Genomic DNA, 22,493 nt, shown 5'->3' with positions numbered 1-22,493 from the left:
AGAATCTGTGCTCTAGAATAAATTAAAAATAAATTTTCCTCTTTGGCATTTAGAGTTCCTTTCTGCCTTTACAGTCATTTTCCACTTGATTCACTTCTACTTATACTAGGACCCAGATTGGTCTATTTGCTATTCCTTACAAATGGCATTTCATATCCATCTCCATTCATCTCCATGCTTTTACTTAGGTTGTCTTCTATACCAAGAATGCTCTTACTCCACCTCTACACCTCTTGGTTTCTATGGCTTCCTTTAAGTCAGCCTACATTCTACAGGGACTCTTCTATTCTTCCCTACTGCTTCCTTATGACATTGTCTTCCATCTATCTGTTTCCCATTATTTAGGTACTGCCTCCCCCGATAAGAATGTAAGTGCCCTGAGAGCCGGAATGGTATTTTGACCTTTCTTTGCAGCTTAGTACAGTTTCAGACACATAGTAAAAGCTTCATAAATACTTGTTGGCTAACTGAAACAGACATACCTTTTTCCAAGTTTCTCACAGAACTGACCTCTTTGAACTGCTTTTCGTGTGAGTTAAGAAAAACTAGGCATTAGTTCCCAAAGAAAGGAGACACTGAAGAATCGGAAACATTTGTTTTAGAAACTGCCCTGCCTGAGAATTTACAAAGACAATCAAGATGGACCCAAAGGCAGTGCTAAATCTACTTCAAAAAAATTAATAACATGAAAAGCAGATATGGTGCTAATATTGGATGGTATTTGAGGTAAAACAAAAGTGAATGTGATGCCCTTCTCTGCTAGCATGCAGATGATTTCAGGGGCAGGGTTTCCCACAGAAATAATGACCATTTCTATTCCTTGACATTACTATACTCAATTTCAATACAACAAACATTTCTTAAATGATGCCTGGGAAAAACACACTGTTAGGCTCTAGAAATGCAAAGTAGTCTAGGTCTTATTATCAAGGAAGCTTGTACTCAACACATGGGGAATGACTTTTAGATGGACTAATGTGATTCAAAGTAGGCTCTGATGGGGACAAAATAGAGGTGTGACAAAATGCTCCAGGAAAGATTGAGGTAAGAGAGAAGACTTTTAGCTGTAAGGATCAAAGAAGCCTATATGAAGGATATAGTCACTGAGCTGATCTTTTAATTTCAGCAGTTATTGATGAGGAGGATGCATATCCCTGACATGGTAAAGAGGCTTATGCAAATTTACTAAGGTGGGACACATAAGGTTAATACTGGGGAATAGCTGGCAATCTATGCTGGCTAAGACACAGAAAATATGAAGTAATATGAATTAAGATCAGGATAATAGATAAGAACCAGACTGTGGCAGGCCTTACATGTCAAGCTAAGGCATTTGTATTCAGTCAGATAAACTAAAAGGAAACACGAAAGCATTAAAGCAGGGACTATTATGGTTAGACCTGTGCATTAAGGAAGATTATTGACAGGGATATGGAGAATGGAATAAACATGCTTTGCAGGAAAAGAATCAGTAGAGAGAAGAAATGATAGATGATTGATAAAGTGAAACTCTATCTAGAAAGAGACAGTAAGGATGGGATCCAGAACAGAAATAGAAAAGAAATGAGACAGTCACATCCTCCAGGATGGGGGCAAAGAATGAGACACAAAGACAGAGAAGTTTGGATATATGAAGAAAGGAACATGAAGGACTTTAGGATGAATGGCCACAGTCTTCTAAATTAAGTAGCAGGCAACATCATTCCCTAAGAAAGAGTGGTTTAAGGATGGATTTGGGGACTCAAGGAGAGTAGAGATGATTTAGGACTACTATTCAGAATGTGACGGGAATAAATCAGGAATTAATTAAAGTATTCCTGTGTATAGGTAAGGGCCTAATTGAAACTAGACAACATTACTTTGTTGTTGCTTTCAATAAGAACTAATAGCTGAATCAATCAAATAAACAAACAAATGAATAGCTAGATGTTTAGACAGATGTATAAATCAAGGGGTAAATAAATACATAAACATAGGTAGATAATAGACAGCTTCTCAAAATTAAATTCACAAAGCCTCCATTTCAACTCAAGTAATCTAATAATTCTATCAGATCAAAGTATACAGAGTTCTCATAAAGAAACTACTGATCAGAAAAGAAAAAAAAATGTTAGGTTCATTGTAAGATGGCCTGTCTTTTACTTTGATTTTATGAAGCTGTTTGGTCTTTCAGTCCATTGTTCCAGGTCACACTGTTTTCAATGCTCACTTTGAACTACTTACTCCAAAAGAAACCCTTGTACTTTCCTTTGTGTATGGCATACCATCTGATGCCCACACCTGGGCATCTGTCCTAACTCTTGCACAGCTGTGCAGAGTAATCAACTCATCTCACCACAAGCCTTAATGCCCTCATGATTTGGGTCATGCCTATCACAAACTATGTTTCACATCAATACAATGTGATACAGCACCGTAACATTCAGGCTTTATATTTCATAACAATAGATAAATTAACTGACATGTCTCCAGCTGCTGCCCTTGCCTAATAATGGAAGAATGGGAATGTCATTATTTTTGAAGCATTTCATCATTATACATCAATAAACCTATTTATGGTCTTTTCATTGTTTAAATGCTTTGAATGATGCTTTTTATTTTCACTCCCCAAAAAGTCAACTCCCAGAGAATCTATCTATTGAGGGGGGAAAAAATATTAAGCAAAACTGCCTAACAGAGTGACTAATACTACCTGTAACTTCTATTTTTGTTTTCATAGTTTATTGTTTGTTAATAGAAAGAAAGAATATGTTCGAAACAGTAATTTGGTCATTAGCATTTTCTTTTATGATTATTTTAAATCCTCATTCCAAATTTGTAAACTTATTTTAGGTGCACGCAGAAATTAAATTTAAATGACTCAATCTTTGCCCTTTAAGAAAATGTGTTTTCAAACAATAGATAACAATACTCTGGTACATTTCCAACCTATTGGGAACTTACATATCATCAATTACTCTCATGAAAAGACCCAAAATTAATCCCCATTTTATTCTGTTGTGACTCTTTGTATTTGTTCTTAATGTGAAGAGGGTTGTGGACATAAAAGTAGGTGCTTTAAAGGTGTCAGGGATAGTGTTTCTGCCTGTGAGCATTTTGCCACTGTTAGCTAAGCCTCTGTGAAAATAGATTAAATTATGACAAGGTAATCATCTCCCTTTTATAAATTAGGAAACAAATAAAAGGAAGAATAGAACACTGCCTAATCCCTAAACCGTATTTCCTTCTAGAATCATATATCTATATGTGTATATATATATATATAATATTTTACATTTAATTTGTTAATAGGATAAAATATAGTATGACTAATGGAAATACAAAGATCAACCCTGTATTGCTTTTGTTCCCAATAATATCAATCTACTTAGTGAATACTATGAACAATTAGCTAAAAAGTCATTGGAGTTTGGGCTACTTTATGACCGTACATAAACTCTGGTGGAAATAACAGCAAGTAATGAGATAACCAAAAGGCAGACAGCAGGAGGTAGGAGGAGGAAGAAGGGGCCAAGAAAATATATCAACCAAGTAATCAGTTCATAAATAATTGAAAAAAACCCTCACTATACAAAGAACACCATGGTGTTGAGAAGTTGGGAAAATAAGAGTTTTTCAAGGAGACAGGAAGCTATGTTTACACACTTAACTGGTTTGATAGTTTTCAATGAACTAAATAATACCTAGCCAATGCAAAAAAAAATTTTAAACCAGATTTGCATTTAGACACTACCATATGAATAAAACATCGTATAGTTAGAATTTCCTATGAAAATAAATTCTATAGCCCGTGGGGATGAGATAGTGTGACTAAAAGAAATTAAATGGACTCCATACATTTCTCTTCCAGTTTTATTTAACTTTAATAAAAATGAATGGTAAATGGAAAAGATTCACCTTTTCTTCCTTTCCTGTCCAGGCTGTATCGTTGACTCATCTCCACAAGACTTTGTCTACCATGCTACTGGAACCTCTTTACCCTGAAAACTCTCTAATCCTGGCTGATCTCTCATATTAGAAAGTACCATGCCTGCATAATCTCCCTTCTACCTTTAAGATCCTCTCAGAATCCCCAGTTTAAGGAGGAGAGGCCCAGGCCAACAATGTCTTTATTCCTCTGCATTGCTGCACTGCTCATTCATCTCCACAGGGCTACAATGCCCCCATGCTTCCCTTTTCAGCTCCTTTTTATGTGTTGCCTTCCCCTATTAGAATGTAAGCTCCTTGGGGGCAGAAATTGTCTTTCTTTATCCTTATATTTGTACTCCTGGTACTTGGCATAGCACCTGGAACCTAGCAAGTTTTCAATAAATGTTGGTTGACTAACTACACTTCTAGAAACATACAAATTTTGTGCGTACACAACCTAAATAGACGAGAGTAATTTAACCTTCATTATACACTGCCTAAACCAGAACTTAGTCATTTCTTTGGAAATGGTGATTTTTAAAATCAATCCTTTATCATAACAAATCTCATAAATGGCAGAGTTTAACTGTTAGAGCACAGAGTGGATAAATAAATTGGTTCAGGTAGAAAGAGGAGAAAGAAAAAGGGGAACAATGGACCGTTTCTTTGTAAATTGTAGTTAACATTAGATACTTGCTATTTCTCCTTTCTGTAAATACATAGAATTATATTCTATTAATTTTCTCAGTAGAATTACTGCTATATCACAACCTAATTGTATTGGTCTGTAAACAATTATATAATCAATGAAAATACATGTGGGAATATGAAAAGAGAGGGGTTTCCAGTTCATTAAATAGGACTCATCCTTCCATAAATTATTTTTTAAATTAGCATTTTAAAACATCATTCTATTAAAAGCAAGTTAAGGGGCAGGTAGGTGGTACAGTGAACAGAGCACTGGCCCTGGAGTCAGAAGGACCTGAGTTCCAATCCAACCTCAGACACGACACACTTACTAGCTGTGTGACCTTAGGCAAGTCACTTAACCCCAATTGCCTTGCCTTCCCCCCCCCTTAAAAATAAATAAAGTTAAAAAGTTAGCATTTTTAAAAATCTACACATAAATATGAATTATATTTTAATACCGTACTGATTAAGTAAGAGAATGAGCAAAAAGGTGTTATTAGGACTAAATATGCTTTAATAGTAACAAAAAGATTGAATCTACTTCTCTGACTCCAGAGATGGCTTCAAACATCTTGTTGTCATTCTACCTCTTTAACTTCTCCTCCTCAACTTCCTTTATGGGCTAGTCATCTAATTTCTAACATATGTGTGTTTTCTGAGGTTCTCTCCTTGGTGTTCTTCTCTCCATAGGCTCTAGTTTGGTGACATGATCAGTCAGTGATTACCTCTATGAAGGTGACAAACAGATATACATATCTACCATGAAACTCTTCCCAGAGCTCCATCCTGATATTTTCAACTTTGTTTTGTGTCTCCACTTGGATATCCAACTGACTTCCAATATCCCAAACCCAATTCACAATATCTCCCCCCTCAAATGATACCCTCTTACAAACATCTCTGTTATTGATAACACCATTTATCCTTTCAGTTACTCAGGTTTAAAACTTTAAAAATCATCTTTGATTTTTTTCTCTTTCTCTCTAATTTTCAAATTCAAATCAGCTCCCAAGCTGTGTAGTTCCTGCCTTTGCAATACCTAATCCTTCTTTTCCATTGACATTGTAACTGTCCCAGGTCAGGCCCTCATCATATTTCCCCTAAACAAATCTAATAACCTTCCAATCGGTCTTCCATACTCCAGTGTCCTATCTCCAAGTCATCTTCTGTATTTCCATTTACTTAATATTTCTAACGTACAGCTCTGACATCTCTAAAAATGAAATAAAAACATTTATAGCAACAATATCTAGCATTTATATAATACTTTAATATTGTGAGAAGGCACAAAGATAGTATATGGAATGTTGCATATGGGTAAAAAAAAGGATGGTTAGTTAAGTTGGATCATATATCATGTGTTGAACTACCTTGGCATTCTTATAACCCTTCTCTTACATATTCTAGAATTTATCCATCATCCTCTTAATGTGTAGAATTGAATACTAAACACAATATCCCTGATTTGGAATGACCATTGATGTGAATTAGGAGATATCACCTCCCTCTTTCTGGATACTGCGAAATCTAATGTCACACTTGTTTTGATTGGCAGCTACATTACCTATTGGCTCATACTGAACTTGAGGGCCACTAAAGTTCTCTTTTCTTTTTCCAAAGTAATTACTATATAAGAATATTATCCCAATCCTGCACTGTGTAATGGAGTTTCTTGTTGTTTTTAGCTTTTGTTGAGAATTAACATTCCTTAAAGATAAATCTAGTTTTATTCCTCCCATTACTGCAGAGAATTCATACCCATTTCAGACCCTATTTTTGTCATCCTGCACATTGACTCTCCTTTTCCATATGATAAGCAAAATTATAAAATAGGTAAAACTATTTTAATATCTTCATTCTCCCTTCCATCCTATGTTCCATCCAAGCATACTTTCATGAATAGGACATGTTAAACTATTTTGTATGGGATAAAGTTATATAATGAACACATTAATTCTTAAGGAGTTCTTACAGGTAACAAAGGTTGGATTGTAAACAAAAGGAACATAATTTCAATGTTGGAGTGATGAGGAGTAGAAAACTGACCAAGGATTTTTGGAGCAGTAAATGCTTCCTGAAAATTTTACCATGTGACAATTGCTTACTCATAAAACAACCCTCAGAAATTTGAAGAGGATTCCTGAGGACCAAATTGAGTTAAGCGACATTTTGCAAAATCTACTGAACACAGAACATAATGCCAACCTTCATTATATGACCAAGTCACCAAGACCTTTGTGGTACATGTGGTTCTCTGTGCCTTAGTCCACAGCTTCAATGACTATCGAGACTACTAGCTGCTTCTTTTCTGATATACAGAGCTAAAGAATTGTCCTTTGAAAGTCAGTTCATATTGTTCATAGAGCTAGTTAGACAATAACAACTTCTACTGATCAAAGGCCAAAATTACATTTGAATCTAGTAATATAGAGATAAACCACTCTATAATCTTTTTCTATTGCCATTTACCCCATCTCAACCAGTTATTTTATTCTTTCATAAATTATGCAAAGCACCTGCTTTGCATACACACATCTTTCTTAATAGGTGACTACATTCAGGTCTACTTGATGTTAATAGGAGTCACCTACCTAAAATTCTTTTTCCTACTTTAAAAATATATCACTCCCATTTCTAGTCTTTTCCTATATTTTTTGAATAAAAGTACATCAATTATTTTATGTTGCTTTTTTTTAAAGAGCTAAAGGTCCATCTCTCATGCTGTATTAAATCCCCAGTTTTAAATTGCATCAAATGCAAGTACAATAAATGTACTGTATACACAGAGCTCACAGAGTAATTGAAATTGTGTATATGAGAACAACATAATTAGGCTTTCTGAATGCTAACATTTTGCCTAAGGAAATTTCTTTTTTCCACCACTGATCTTCCTCAATGTATTGTAAACCACACGGCCAAAATGTTTTCATAACCTAAGGCACAGCATTATTTGCAATAATGCAAATTAAAATTAGACTTTTCACTATTTGTTGATATGACAATGCACTGAAAAAAAATTAAAATCTGAATGTGAAGGTAGGTAGGTCCTGAGCAGTACACAAATGATAACAACTGAGCCTATGGCTATGTATGGCTGAACAGCTGTATCTTGATGACCTATCCAGATGGCTGCATAATCAATGCAGGGTAGTGTAGTTTGAGCAGCAGGGAGTTTATGTGAAGGGGTCTGATGTTCTGTTGTGCTTGCCATAGGGTCACAGACTAAATGAATCTTTCTTCCTTCTAGCCAATTCTTAAATGTAACATTAAAAAAAAATCATCATTTGTCTATCAGGTAGTGACATAACTAGTATATATATGAGGAATTAAGTAAAATTATTGAAGTGATAGAGGGGACATAAAGTCTTTTTAAATTTACATAATGAATAATATTATTAACTAAAATCAAGAAATTCTGTGGAAGTATTACTTCTATATTAATTAAAGTGATAGATATTTATGAAACCAGTAATGGATGTCTATGTGACCAAACCTAAAATTTATCCTTCCCAAACCATCATATTTTGACCAATTAACTCATTGAAATTTATTCTAAGATTTAGTTTTGTTCAAAGAAGACTTTGGATTTGAAGATCTGGGTATTAAACCTCCTTTCAATTTCTGTCAAGTCTCCTTACAGATGAAAGAACACATCCTCAGTCATAAATTTGTATGGCAACTTCAAACAGATTTGGACCCGATGCAAAAATGAATGGCTAAATACAGAATGTCCACCTGTTGGAAACTATAAATATGAAACATTAAGAGGGCAACTTCGCATTCCATATGTGACCAAGTCGAAGGTGAGTGTCAGAGGCAGGAAACCAATACTAACCTTTAGAGGAGCGGAAGTGTTTACTGGGTGCTGTGAAGCCTCTTGTTCCATGCACATTAACGGCAGCCACTCGGAACTGGTACCACCTGCTAGGTCTTATGTCAGACAGTTGAACTCTCTCATCAGTAGTCTGAAGGGGAAAATGTCATATCACACACAGGGTCTTTTTATTCTGACATGTCAATTGGGTTTATTCAGACATCCACAAACCAGTTGGCCAATGCACCTCAGTATTGACCTGTAAAACCTTTGCCCTTCTAAGTAAATACTTCCAATCATGCTCAATTATAGAAACTGGGGTCAGAGATCAAAGGAAGTCTTAGGACTGCAGAATTTCCAGGGGAAAATTTGAGTAAGCTGAACTCATATTATTGATGCTTCATATCAAGGACTTGTTAAGAAAGTCTGAAGTATTTATGCTTCATAAGATCTCTGAAAGCACGTTTTATAGTATTTGGTGCTGTTTTATTTATTTGAATAAGAAGGTTCCTAAGATATCTGTATAAAAGTATTAATTTTTAAATTAGAGGCCAGACAAAGAGCATGTATTCATGAATTGGAAGATAGGGTTTACTATTAAAAATAAAATTAGATACTTTAAAACTGTGGATTTTCCTATATGCATAATTATCTTTTCCGGGGGTAACTAATAAATTAGTATTTTTCTTTATTTAATCATGGTTGTAGCACACAGAAAATATGTTGCAACCCACAGTCTACCCTGGAAAGAGCTCAAGAAGAATTACTAAAATAACTCAATATGATGTCTACTCTTTAACATTCACATTTTATATTAACATTAATGTTTAACATTCAAAGATGATAATAAATGTTCATTTCCTACACAAAATATCCCTTGCAGAATATGTAAAAAATACTTTAAAGCATTTAATATCTACTTCTAATTGAAACTTTATTTCTACATTTCTAGGAATGACCAACCATTCATTTGAATTTCAAGAAATCAGTATAGTTGACACAGGTTTTCATGTATGACTGGTGCCTGAGTGCATTCCTTTGTAGGAAAGATTCTTAATCTGAGATCTGTAACCTTTATAAAATATTCTTGGAATTATATTTAACTAGTTGGTTTCCTTTGTAATCCTATGCATTTTATTTTAGGCATTTGGAAAACAATCTAAGTAATCTATAGTCTTCATCAATTGTCAAATAAATCCATGATGTAAAAATCCCTGATTTGTAGGTATGCAATTGCTTAATTATAATTTATCCAAAAGATGGATACATTTCTTTGAAACACTTTTTTTTTTAAATCATAGTGAAAATACTTGTCAAGCATCCCAATTACCCATGGAAGTCACAGATAAAAGAAGGTACATAGACATTCCGACTTGACTTCAGAATGTGTTTGGAAAGAATTGGAGATTTAATCTTTCCTAAAAAGCAACCTGAAGCTTGAGAATTGTGACAAATACATACATACATATACACTATCTATAGCTCTAACTTTCTATATGCACAAACACACATAAACAAGTACAAAATGCAAAAGCAATGTAGGTGCGTATTTTATCTGAAACAAAATATCAGAAATTTTTTTAGTGGATTGAATAATCAATAAATCAGCAATGAAATAGAGCAGTCAAATAAGCTAATACAATCAAAGGCTATATAGAGGCAGTGTCCAGGGATAAAGGAGTTTAGTCCAACTGTACAATGCCTTTGTGAGAACACAACTGGAGTATTCTAGACAGGTCCATGTAGAGTTTACAAAGGACATTAATGAGTTGGAGGGTGTCCAGAAGAGGGCAATCTAAATGGTGAAGGGCCTTGAAGCCCTGCCATATAAGGATCAGTTGAGGCAACTAAAAATATTTATTATAGAAGTTTAAGAGAGATGTTGTAGCCATGGAAGAGAGACAAGACTTGTTCTATTTGAACCCAGAGGGAAAAATTAGGACCACTAGGTAGAAGTTACACAAAGACAAATTTAGGCTAAATGTTTAAAAAAAAAATCTTCCTAATAAGCAGATCTTTCCAAAACTCTAATAGGCTAGCTTGGGAAAGTAGTCGGTTCCCATTCACAGAAAGCCTTTAAGCCTAAGAGACCATTTGTAAAGTAGTTTTAGTGGGCATTCTTTTCAGCATATGAATTGGAATTTGGCTTTGAGGTTCCTTCCAATTCTGAAATCCTTTGATTCTGTGATAAATCTTCTTGAAATCATAGAGTAATAACCAAAAAATCTGGCAGACTGATAAAAATATGCTCACATGCAAACATGGACAGTCCCACATACAGAGACATATACATACAAGAGTTTTATAAAGCATGGAATTATGTTCATAGAATAAGGTAGATGCCAAGGAAGCATTAGTTCTTGCCTTCACTAGGGGGAAAAAAGAATTCAAAGGTTCTTCTCTGTAAAGAAAATAAGTAAATTACCATTCACCCAGTTACAATGATTAGCCCTTCAAACTTTGATGGTTGAAAAAAGAAACCACATAACTGTTCAAGGGCACAAGAAATATCCACCATTAAAACCTTTCTGAGAAGTTTTATTTGCTATGAAAGAGGAGAGAGTTGGGTTGGGATTTTTGTGACTAAAATTAATGTTCTGTCGTTTATGTGATATTAGTTTTAGTGAAAAATTTCTCACTTCTCCATTTTGTTTTTGTCCAGATCTGTAATTTCCTTGGTGTAGAGCAGAGAAATTAAACATAGATATAAACAATGCTGTATTATGACCCACAATACTCCCCAACCACATTAAAATATAATTGGAATTTTTTTTAATAAACAAAACTACAATAGAATGTGGATGATGTTAATATGTGGTTTTCTAAGTGAATATGCAGTGCCAATGGAAGTTTCTGTATAGTTTAGTGGTCCTCCCCATTCTACTCTAGTTGGACATTACTACTATAGGGTGAGGAAACTCCACTTACTAATCAGTGTACACACTCCCCTAGAGAGTTACCTGGAGGCCCTGAGAGGTTCATGACTTGCTCAGGATCACACAGTCAGTATGCGTTAGAGGCAGGACTTGACTATAGGTCTTCCTATCTCTGAGGCAAACTTTGTATCCACTGAGCTGTGTTCCTTCTTTTGTCTACATTGAAATCCTTAAATGCTTTCTGTGTTGATCCCTTATTCTTCAAGGATAATGTTTCTGAGAAAAAAACTAGATCATTAAAAAAAAAAAACACCTCATATCAAAGAACCTTCTATAGTCATTACAAAGAGAGAGGGAAAGGGAGAGAAGGAAGGAAGGGGGAAGAGAGAAACAGACAGAGACAGAGAGAGACCTGGACTACCATTTAAATTTGAAGGGAATATATAAAAAAATATATAGACATAAGTGCATAAAATTCACTCTAGCTGGTAAAGGAAAAAAAAAACATGAATCAGCTCCACATTCAAAATATATTTTTCTTCCCCTCCATTTATTTTCTTGCAGCTGGTAGCCCATTTAACAACTCTTTAAGGGAAAAAAAAAATATTTTGCTTTCCTCATCAACAAGGGAGAGAAGGACGAAGCAATGTTAAGATAAACATCTGGAGTATTGCCATTCAGGTGGGCCATAGATACTTTGAGAAACACACACCGAAACAAGGAAAGCACTTAGTCAAGATTTATGATCTGTTGGCTGCTTCCCATTAAGTAGTTTGGGGATATGCATCTCATACTCATTCATCTCAGATCCTCTGGAGTGAGAAAAGTATAAGTTGAACAGAAATGGAAGAGTCATGAGACAAATCACCAAATTTAAATTCAACAATGTTGTATTGCTTATTTATAGTAGGTTTCCATTTTACTTTTAAGGAAACATAGTTGTTAGAAGAAATGAATTGCTATTATTCAGATACTGTATTTTTATGTTTTTTTTTTTCATAGAAATATAGATAGATCGGGAAGAGATCTTAAAGACTATCTAGCCCAATCCTGTCATTTTACAGATGAAAAAAATGAGGCCTACAGAAGAGGGAAAAGAGGCCCTATGGCCACAGAGCTAGGACTGGCTTTACAGATTCAAATCCTGCCTCTGTCAATTCCTATCTGTATGATATTGGGTAAGTCACCCAAATTTTCCTGGACCTCGGTTCACGTACATGATGAAGGACAAAGCCTCTAAAGTCTCTTTCAGCCCTAATTAAATGTGAGATCCTATGATGCAAGACTCAAATCCAAGGCATCCAACTCTAAGTCTACTGTTTCACCTACCACACCATAAAGAACTAAGCCAGCATTTAGGTTTTTTTCATTCTTCAGCCTTGTCTCTCCCTCTGATTCCATGCGTTCCTCTTTCAGCATCTGATATTCATTACTTCTTTACTAAGAATTACATTGAATGAAGTGCAACAAGTTAAGGTTTTATGGGAGTAGAAGTGCTCCCACCCCTCCAAAAAAATCTCCCATAATGGACTAACCTGTGCGACAGTCTGCCAATTGGTGCCATCATCCTCGCTAGGATGGATCCCATAATTCCATCTCCTCTGCACTACGTAGATTACCGGCTCAATTGAAATATTAAATTTCGAGGACCACTTAATCTCCAGCTGTCCAGATTGAAGTTCTGTAAATCGTAACTCTTTCCTGGGCTTCAGAGGAACACCTGAAACATGACAACATAGAAAAATATGTCAATTAAAACAGTCTATGTGTGACTTCAGCTGAGGTGAGCATTTAAGAAGGAAAACACGTCAAAGGGCTAATCTTAAATCAATTGGTACTCAGTTCCCCTAATAAAAGTGGCCCCTAAATATCAATTTTTCTTATTTAAAGTATCTGACACAAAGCTAGCATATGTCATGGTAAACTCTTTGCTCTTCTCATTGTTTTAAAAATGTTTAAACTGATTCATGAATCTGAAATAGTATCTTTATAACCATTTTTTCTCAAAGGTCATTCTTCAGAGCAGGATTCCTTTTGACAGCTGTCTTGGTGAAGATTAATAATGAGTTCACATATTGTTCAGAAAAGGGGTTATACAGTCATTTCTTCCCTTTCTATTTCTTAAGGTTCTACTGATAGACAAAAATGCTGCTAATATGGGACATAATTCTCAGATTAGGTTCAATTCCATCATTATGGAATAAAAAATGCTCATGAACTTCTATCCTAGAAAACAAGAGGTATATGAGTAAAAGAGTCTAATAAAATGAAGTAGTAAATAAGGAGATTGCAGAACATTAATTTAATTTTAATTGGTTAACTAGTTAAGGCAATTGGTTAAGTCTGCACAATCAACAAAATAATAAATTAAATCTTGTTTTGTAGTGTTTGCCAAATTCTAAAGTATAAACACTCACATCAAAAATTTAACAATCAGATTATGAGCTGATTATTAAAATATGACGGTTCCAGCACAGTCCTACCTATGCCCAAATGACAATATACATTACAGCATACCCAGCCAACCTTTGTTTAAATATGTCTAATGAGGGGGAACGTACACTATGAGTTGAGGCAACCCATTACACTTTGGGAAAGTTTTTCCTGACTTCAAGCCTAAATGTTCTTCTTTGCATCTTCAACCCATTGATCCTTGGTTCTCTTGTCTAGGGCCAAGCCTAACAAACCTGATCCCTCTTCCATAGGCCATTCCTTTAAATACTGGAACAAAGTTATAGTGCCTACCTTCACCTTCTCCCCCTTTTTCCCTATCCCTAATTCTTTTCTCCAGGTTTAAATCAAGTCCTCTTTTTTGACAGTATGGTATAGGAAAGGGTGGGGGTATAAATTTATCATGTAAGCAAATGGATAGTACAAATTAAAGTATAGTGAGTAATTTATATTATTGATCTGCTTTATGTCTAAAAAAAATTTAACTGGGAAAAAGTAAGAAGACTGTTCACTTTCTTAAATTCACAAAAGAACCTTCTCTGGGCTCTAGAAATAGACCATTCCCTATGGTACTCCAATGCAGTAATCCTTTACAGTAAATAAAACTATAGTAAATACTGTAGCTGCTGAAGAAATCTGAACTCATCAGCAGTAAATCCCAGCATCCAAATCCCTTTCTAAAAGGTTTTAATCTTGGATATCATTCAGCAACCAACAGTCTTAATCTAATGTAATGAGTATCATGGGCTATGTCAGTTCAAATTTCTTCATTTAAAAATCTCTCTTTAATTATGATGTACAATAATCCTGCAATTTGCATGTTAAGAAAGCTTCCATCTGCTTTGCATTAGGGTTAGTTGGATTCACTTGATTGGAAGTAACTCAACCTCTCTGGTGTATGTAATTGTGTACAGATGGATCCCAGCAGCACAAACAACTAAAGCCGGTACAAGTGCATGAGAGTCTACTTTTGTAGAACGAGTATCATCAATTTCATAACCAGATGTGTACATCCAATCACTACTCGATGTGCTTTTCATTATGTAAATTATGAGGCTTTTTCATTATTTTTGGACAAATTAGTTTTCTGAAATCTATCCTCTTCTGCTGAAGAATTTTTAAAGTCTAGCTCCAACAACATGATATCAAAAATGTGCTAAAATAGTTTTAAAAAAAAACCACAAGTGAGTGCCAAGAAGTCAAGTATAATCTAAGGTATCAGGAGCCTTCTGGTTTTTAAATGCTAAACATAGTCTGTATCTATGGAACAATGGAACAATCAGTCCAAACCAGGTATGGATGTGGTTTGATTACCCAAGTATTTTTTTTCTATTTGCAAATCTGAAAAGTACTATTTAATAATATTAGAATATATTTTACTAATTCAATAATTAATTAACCATCATTTAAATATCAGGCTGTAGAGATTATTTTGTACAATCCTTTCACTTTAGAAATGAGGAAACTGAGACACAAAGGAGTTCAATACTTTTCCTCTGGTAAAATATAAACTCTGTGAAAGTAGAAATTATCTCATATTTGTCTTTGCATCCTCTGAAGATAGGTTGATGTCTGACATATAGTATGAGCTTAATAAATGCTCTTTAGTTAATTAGTTAATGCCCCAAGGTTAAATAGGAAGAAATGGAGAAAAGAAACATTAAGTACCTACTATATGCTAGGCACTTCAGTAAGATAGGTGATAGATAGATAGATAGATAGATAGATAGATAGATAGATAGATAGATAGATAGATAGATAGATAGATAGATAGATTGATAGACAGAGACGGATAGATAGATGATACATAGATGGATGGATGGATGGATGGATGGATGGATGGATGGATGGATGGATGGGTGGATGGATAGATAGATGATGGATGGATAGATAGATGATAGATAGATAGAGGGATAGATAGATGGATGGATATATAGACAGACACATACATACATAATTATATGTAATATATATGTAGTAAGCAAGATATGTACACACATACATGTGTGTATGTATAAAAATCTCATTTGAGTTTCAAAGCATCCCTAGGAGGTAGGTGCTACTATTATCCCATTTTACATTTGAGGAAACTAAGGCAGACAGAGTGACTTGCCCAAGGTCGCAAAATTAGTGTGTGAGGCTGAATCTGAACTCAGGTCTTCCTAACTCCAAACACTGTGCTATTTCCACTACTTTACCCTCTGTGTCTAGGCAGTAAAATAGCAGTTATCATTGGAACCCAAGTCTTCGGACTTCAAATCAAGTGGAGGCTTTCTCTTCCCCCAAGTCACAGTATCTCTTTATGCTAGTTCATAAATATAACAAACATTCCCCCCAAATTATAATTGATTTAACACTTCAGTCACTGGGTCACTTGTTCTAAGGTGTATCTGCAATGTAACATACATGAGTTTTTGGAATTTATACTGTAGTACTTCAAGTCTCTATGATACAAGTGATGGGAATAAACCCGTCATTGATGCAAATTGCAATTCTCCCATGCCTTAGTGGATGGTCATCATGAGTTGTTGTAGCAAAAACAAGCAAATACAAAAAAATCACCTGGTGGCCAACCCTCTAGTACTTAACCTCTGCAAACTAAACAAGCTCTTAGATTACAGAAATGTATAATCTATCAATTGGCAAGCAGGTAAGCAGGGAGGCAGGCAGGCAGGCAGGCAGGCAGGTAGGTAGGTAGGTAGGTAGGTAGATAGGTAGGTCTGTCCTGACAAAGTTTGATCTCTGCAGTTTCCTCGTCTTTTAAATGGACATAACATTTTTTTTTTTTACTAAAGATGTCACATGAGTATCACCATGCCAAAAATAATGTATTTGTACAGTCATAGGTACTATAAATCACTATTCAAATAAAAAAAATTCATCATTATTTTAAAAGACATTTTACTAGTTTGTTAGACTCAAATATATTTATATGCATATATATGTTAAAGATAAAAATTAATGCATGATTTCTGAATGAAATTTTCTACCATTTAGTGGTTATACATCAGAATTCATTAGTGCTAGACTTATAATTACTTAAACTTAGTGTGATGGATAAAGAAGAAGGCTTTGAGTCAGTTAGACCTGAATTATAATTTTATCCCTGCTTAGTGACCCTGAGTGAAGTACTTAATGATTAAATGCCCAATTAACTCTCTAATATGACAAATTGCAGAAGAGTTATTAATCTGCCCTGCTGAAAAGAGTTCCCTCATTTTGAGTGCCCTATGCCTATAATCTCATAGTTATAATGTTTTAAATGTGGTTTCCAGTTTATGGTCCTCTTGCAGTGAATACCATCAACATGATCAAGTACAGTATTAAGTATATGGTGTGGTATTAACATAATTCTCATGGACGTAGTGGACCTGAGTTCTAATTCCACATCTGCAACTACTCAGTCACCCAACTTGTCTGGTTCTCAACCTCATCTTATAAAACAAGTAGGTTGTATAACACAGGGAACGGAATTGTTGACTTTAAAGTCAGGAAAACCTTGGTACAAAGCCCGCCTCTGACATTAGCTCTTTGACCATACAGAAATACCGAAAACTCTGAATCTCAACTTTTCTCATCTCTAAAGTGGGGATAATATTTACATTACAGAGTTACAGTGAGGTGTAAATTAAATAATGTACGAAGATTTTTTTGTAAACTTTAAATTGATATACATTTGCATGCGTAAGCTTTATTGTCATAATAATTATTATTATTATCTACTGTACTGAATACTGGGAATATATCTCAGTCCTCTAATTTGGATTACTCTGCACTCCACAATGACAATTTTGAATTTTTTAGTAATACAAAATATAGGATTTAGGGACAAAGAGGGGGAATAAAAGTAACAATTTTAAAGTGTATAGGTTTTAGGAAGTCTGGGCCTTGGGCAGTGATATTTTTTCATAATGAAATGCCACTTGGAATCAGTAATAGTATGAAGACAGGTATTTGAGAACCAAGAGATTGAATAATATTTAAAGCTCTTTTCGCCTCTAAGATCTTGTGTTTGTTATGCTATGGAATCCCTTATTCCCTTATGGCAATGATGACAATCGCTCTTGAAAAAATTAAATTCAATTTAGCATTAACTAACGGTGTGATGTTGTGAAATGAGTATTTCAATTCAACCTATGGTTATTAAGCATCTATTAAGGAAGAGGTATTGTTCCAGGCAATAGAGATGGAAAGATTACAATTTGGATGTTACAATATTATGCCATTCATCATCAGTATTAATTTGGCTCATTAACTTGTTTTGTGGAGGTCTTCCTGGTTCCTTCAGGCACCCTACCCTATCTCTTTGCTTTTCATTCTCTACCTGAAGCTCAACCCTTGACTTAAAAAAAAACCATTTTCCCCCTAAAAGACTACTATTTCGGGAGTCAATGAAAAATAAGTAGCTGCACTCCCCTCTTAGAATCTCCAGAATAATAATTCTGAATAATGGTATTCACTAAGTTCCTATAATTACAAAGTACCTGAAAGCCCACTCTAGGACTTTACATCATATAACAAGTAAATTATTATTACTAATAAGACTTTAGGGATATGATCACATCAAGAATAGTTTTGGAGAAAATAAGGAAGAAATTTGTAATAAAATATTTCATGACTTGTATCCAAACATTATTATCAAAATAAATATGGTCAGTTCATTGGAGGGATATTAGTCTTTCCATGATTTGTGTCCAAAGTTATATGCCAGGTAATATGTAATATCATTATCTACTATATGCCAAAAGAACAGATTATTTAGGTATAGGATTAAATCAGAATTTCCTTTCCATATGTCATGCATTCTAAAATCATTTCCTTTGCCTCATAATGGTCAAATGCATTTAAAAGGGACATAAGTACCAAGCATAGAACATTTTGACATATAACTTTTAGAGACAGAAGGAATCTTAGAGACTATTTTCTTCACCTCCCTTATTCTATAGATGAAGGACCTAAGGCCCAGGAAAGTAAAATTACTTCTCCAAGGTCATATAGTTAGTTAAAAGAAGTTATCATTAGAACCTAGATCTGCTGTCTCCCATGCAAGAATTCCATTAGTGTGTAACACATCTTGAGACTTAAAGAATCAATTTTTAATTTTTCCTCTATGGAAATCATTTATATAAAAGAAAAACATGTTTCTCAAACATGGCTTTAACTCTGGCAAATCAGAACTGTTAGATTGAATTTGCACAAATTAGATAAATCCATTTAATTTTAGTATCCTCCATCAATCAACAATATTTATTCAGTGCTTGCTATGTGCCAAGCACTATACTAAGAACTGAGGATGACACAAAGACTAGAGTCCAATAGTCCCTTCCCTGGAGGAGTTTGCATTCTAATATGTATGACCATACATACAGAATATGTACAAAAGGAATGAGGCAGCTAGGGGGTGCAGCAGATAGAACAGCAGTCCTGGAGTCAAGAGGACCTGAGTTCAAATTCAAGTTCAGACACTCACTAGCTGTGTGACCCTGGCCAAGTCACTTAACCTAATTTGCCTCAGTTTCCTCATCTATAAATTGAGTCAGAGGAGGAAATGGAAAACTGTTGCAGTATCCTTACCAAGAAAACGCCAAACAGGGTCACAAAATGTCAGAAGATGGGAAGGGAAATCACTGCAGGCACAGACAGAATGTTAAAAGCCCTGGAAATCCTTAGGATGCTCAATATCTTGACTTTGCTGCATCAGGAGCAAGTATCTTAGAAAAGTCTTGGAGAAGAGAAATGGAGTGTTGTGTGAGTAGAACAGCAAGTAAACCAGTGTGAGTGGACCAGAGAGTGGATGGAGAGGAGTGCCATGTAAGAAAAGAGATAAGGCAGGAAAGGGTCAGGTTGTGAAAAGCTTCATATACAAAACAAAGGAAGTTATATTTGATCAGAAGACAACAAGGAACCACTTGAATTTACTGAAGCAGTGGAAGTGGGATAGGGAAGGGAGTGATGTGGTTAGATTTGTGCTTGAGGAAGATCATCTGGGCATCTGTATGGAGGACAGATTGGAGTATGTTTCTCTGTAAAGGGAATCAATAACTATTGATTAACCAATCTAAGATAAAAGATCTAGCATTAGAAGGAACCTAAAAATTATCATCTAACATTTTTATTTTACAGATGAGATAACCAAGGCCCAGAGAAGTTACATAATGAACCCAGGATCAAACAGGTAGTAACCCACAGAGCCAGAGGCAGAATCAAATTCTCTGACTTCAGATTCAGTATTCTTTCCTGATCCTACCCCTTGCTGACTTATAAGTTCACGGACAGCTTTTGACATATCCATGTGTTAGAATAAAATCTATGGAATATGTATGTGTAACAGCTCAATATAAAGTAATAAATACATTGTACGCTGTTTTAACCAGGCATGACCATAAAATACCTAAGTGATACATTTCCCCATTTTTTCAGTCTTCATATTATCCAAAAGGCAGATCAAATGGCATCTGTCATAGTATTAGTATTCAAGGACTTGAATTGTTATAGATGTGGCTCAAGAGACCTTAGTAAGCTTTACAGAAATAGATTAGCAACAGTTAGTGTCAAATAATCCTTAAGCCAATATGATTTAACCCATACTGAAAATTCAATATGACCATGAAATCTAACATTTCCTCTAATCCATCATGACCAAGAAGAATAAAGCAATGCTGTGACTTGTAAAGCAGATTGCAAAGAATGAGTTTGGCCATTTTGTAAAAAATGAATACTAACATCAAATCAAATGGATTCCCATTCTTTGAGAATAATTACTAAACGATCACTTGTGACTCAAAAGTATAATGATAATCTTAAGATGATCATTATTTCCTATAATTTTTAATACAAACATTTTGGAAGAGTACAAATTAAAATTGATTTAAAACTTTATTTTATTTTAAAAAATACCTTATTTGGAAAAGAAAAGAAACTCACTGATGTTTTAGAGTACTAAGTTAAAATATTTCAAATTTATCCAATAAGATTCTTTCTCTGAAACTAACAGTTGTAATACACAATTGGGGTATCCAGATTTTAAAAAAAAAGACTTCTGTTTCACATTTCTTGGACAAATAAGCTTCATAGCTTATTTAGTCTTCTACTGGTGTAATAAATACTTGGTATGCTATGGTACTTACATTCTTGAAAAGTCTCATTGCAGTGGTAAGCAGTTTTGTGTCCACTTAACATTAAGATGTTACAATGGTTCAACAATTCTCATTAGGGTTAAAGTAAACAAGACTTTCTGTGGATAGCCCAACCCATGTGTCCAATGTCTATGGTTCACTGACATCTCAAGATGTCTGTGTTTAAGATGGTTTGTACAAGACACAAAAGAAACATGTAGTAGCTTAATACCCACCCCCCAACATAATTTCGTCCTCTAAGATTTCAGTTTTATCTGTGTTCAGAAGCTACAATAAAACTGCAATTTCTAAGCCGCTTTGTTCATGAATCAAAGGTCAAGTTCCCTTCTAGTGCCCAATTATGATCTCTACCTTTGTACAGGTTTTTTGGGACTTGGCAGGTATGTCCACATCCATTCGAACAACATTTCTTCACCCCGGAGCATTCATTGTCGATTTCACAACTTTCCACACAGGCAGCTGCAAAACCACTGGCCTTCTCTGGTGCTGGACAATCACCTTGCTTCACTGACAGAATGTATTTGAGGAACTCACAGCTTGTTAGGCATTCATAGTTCTTCTTGGGGAAAAGAGGCTAAAAAAGAGAAGGGGGAAAGGAAATGCAGTCTTCAGTTAAAGAAAAAAGCCTTCTGGAAGGCACATTTCCTAAAGCTTTTCTTGAGAATTCAAATGGTTCTTTTAAAATAAAAACTGCAAACCCAGCTCTCAACCCACTACACTACATGCCTACTTAAAGAAGATGACACATAAAATACCATGTGCTAACTCACTAAAAGAGGAACACCATAGTTTGGGGCTCTGCCTTGCTTATACCTAAGCTACTTTATTCCTTTATATGGGCTACTACGCTTCATAATTGCTTACTGCTTGAATTAAATCATTCATAAATTCAGGAAGGGATATCTAATCCACTGCTCTGAAAGAAACTGCATATCTTTTTTTTTCTGTTGATAGCAAGTCACCCAAAATAGTTTTAAAATTGTCAACTAAGAAAATTATTCTCAGTGTCTAAGTAGGGGATTCCTTGAATCACATACACACAAAATAATCCTTATTGTTAATAGTTGGCATTTACATGATGCTTTAAGATTTGAAACATGCCTTACTAATATATTATTTTTGGAGGCAGATGCTATTCTTATATCCATTTTTACAAATAAGGAAACTGAAGTAGTCATAGTTTGTGACTTGCCCAGTGATTGAGACCTGACTTGAATACAAGTCTTCCTGACTCCAGACCCACTGTGCCTCCTATCTATATTTGTGTTGTCTTAGAAAGATAATTTAGCAGATTTTAATCCTATTCATTATCCGGAACCAAGCTACATATTTTACTAAATAAAGCATTTATTCTGAAAATACAATTTATGTTTCAAACACAATTTGATATTTAAAACAAATTCTAAAACATATATTTAAAATGTCATTTATAATACAGTCAATGTAGTACTAGCATAACCACAGTCCCATATACTTTGCTTGACATTTGACTGCCTCAATAGCGAAGACTGTAGTTAACCATATTGTACAAGTACAATTTTCTAAATAATCAGGTGAGTGACTATAATCAATTATCTATATCTTAATGGAAATGGGTAATTCACATCTGATTCCAAT

The 22,493-nt window shown here is 34.7% G+C and overlaps 1 protein-coding gene across 1 annotated transcript in view; it reads right to left on the bottom strand.

Moving 5' to 3' along the window:
* The window catches only part of ANOS1 (anosmin 1), a 276,670-nt gene that overhangs the window by 68,439 nt on the left and 185,738 nt on the right, over positions 1 to 22,493 (bottom strand). Inside the window, exons 4-6 of the mRNA XM_069073050.1 lie at positions 21,228 to 21,450; positions 12,825 to 13,009; positions 8,435 to 8,564 (exon numbers count right to left, since the gene is read on the bottom strand). Of these exons, the coding sequence (XP_068929151.1) occupies positions 8,435 to 8,564; positions 12,825 to 13,009; positions 21,228 to 21,450 (538 nt within the window). The remainder of the gene's footprint in view (positions 1 to 8,434; positions 8,565 to 12,824; positions 13,010 to 21,227; positions 21,451 to 22,493) is intronic.

Source organism: Petaurus breviceps, unplaced genomic scaffold (genome assembly GCF_028583685.1).
Source record: "Petaurus breviceps papuanus isolate PSGF00001 unplaced genomic scaffold, PetGlider_PUasm1.0 90849, whole genome shotgun sequence".
NCBI classification, from domain to species: Eukaryota; Metazoa; Chordata; class Mammalia; order Diprotodontia; family Petauridae; genus Petaurus; species Petaurus breviceps.
Note: the sequence above shows the minus strand (reverse complement) of the source record. Positions and strands in the feature narration are given on the sequence as shown.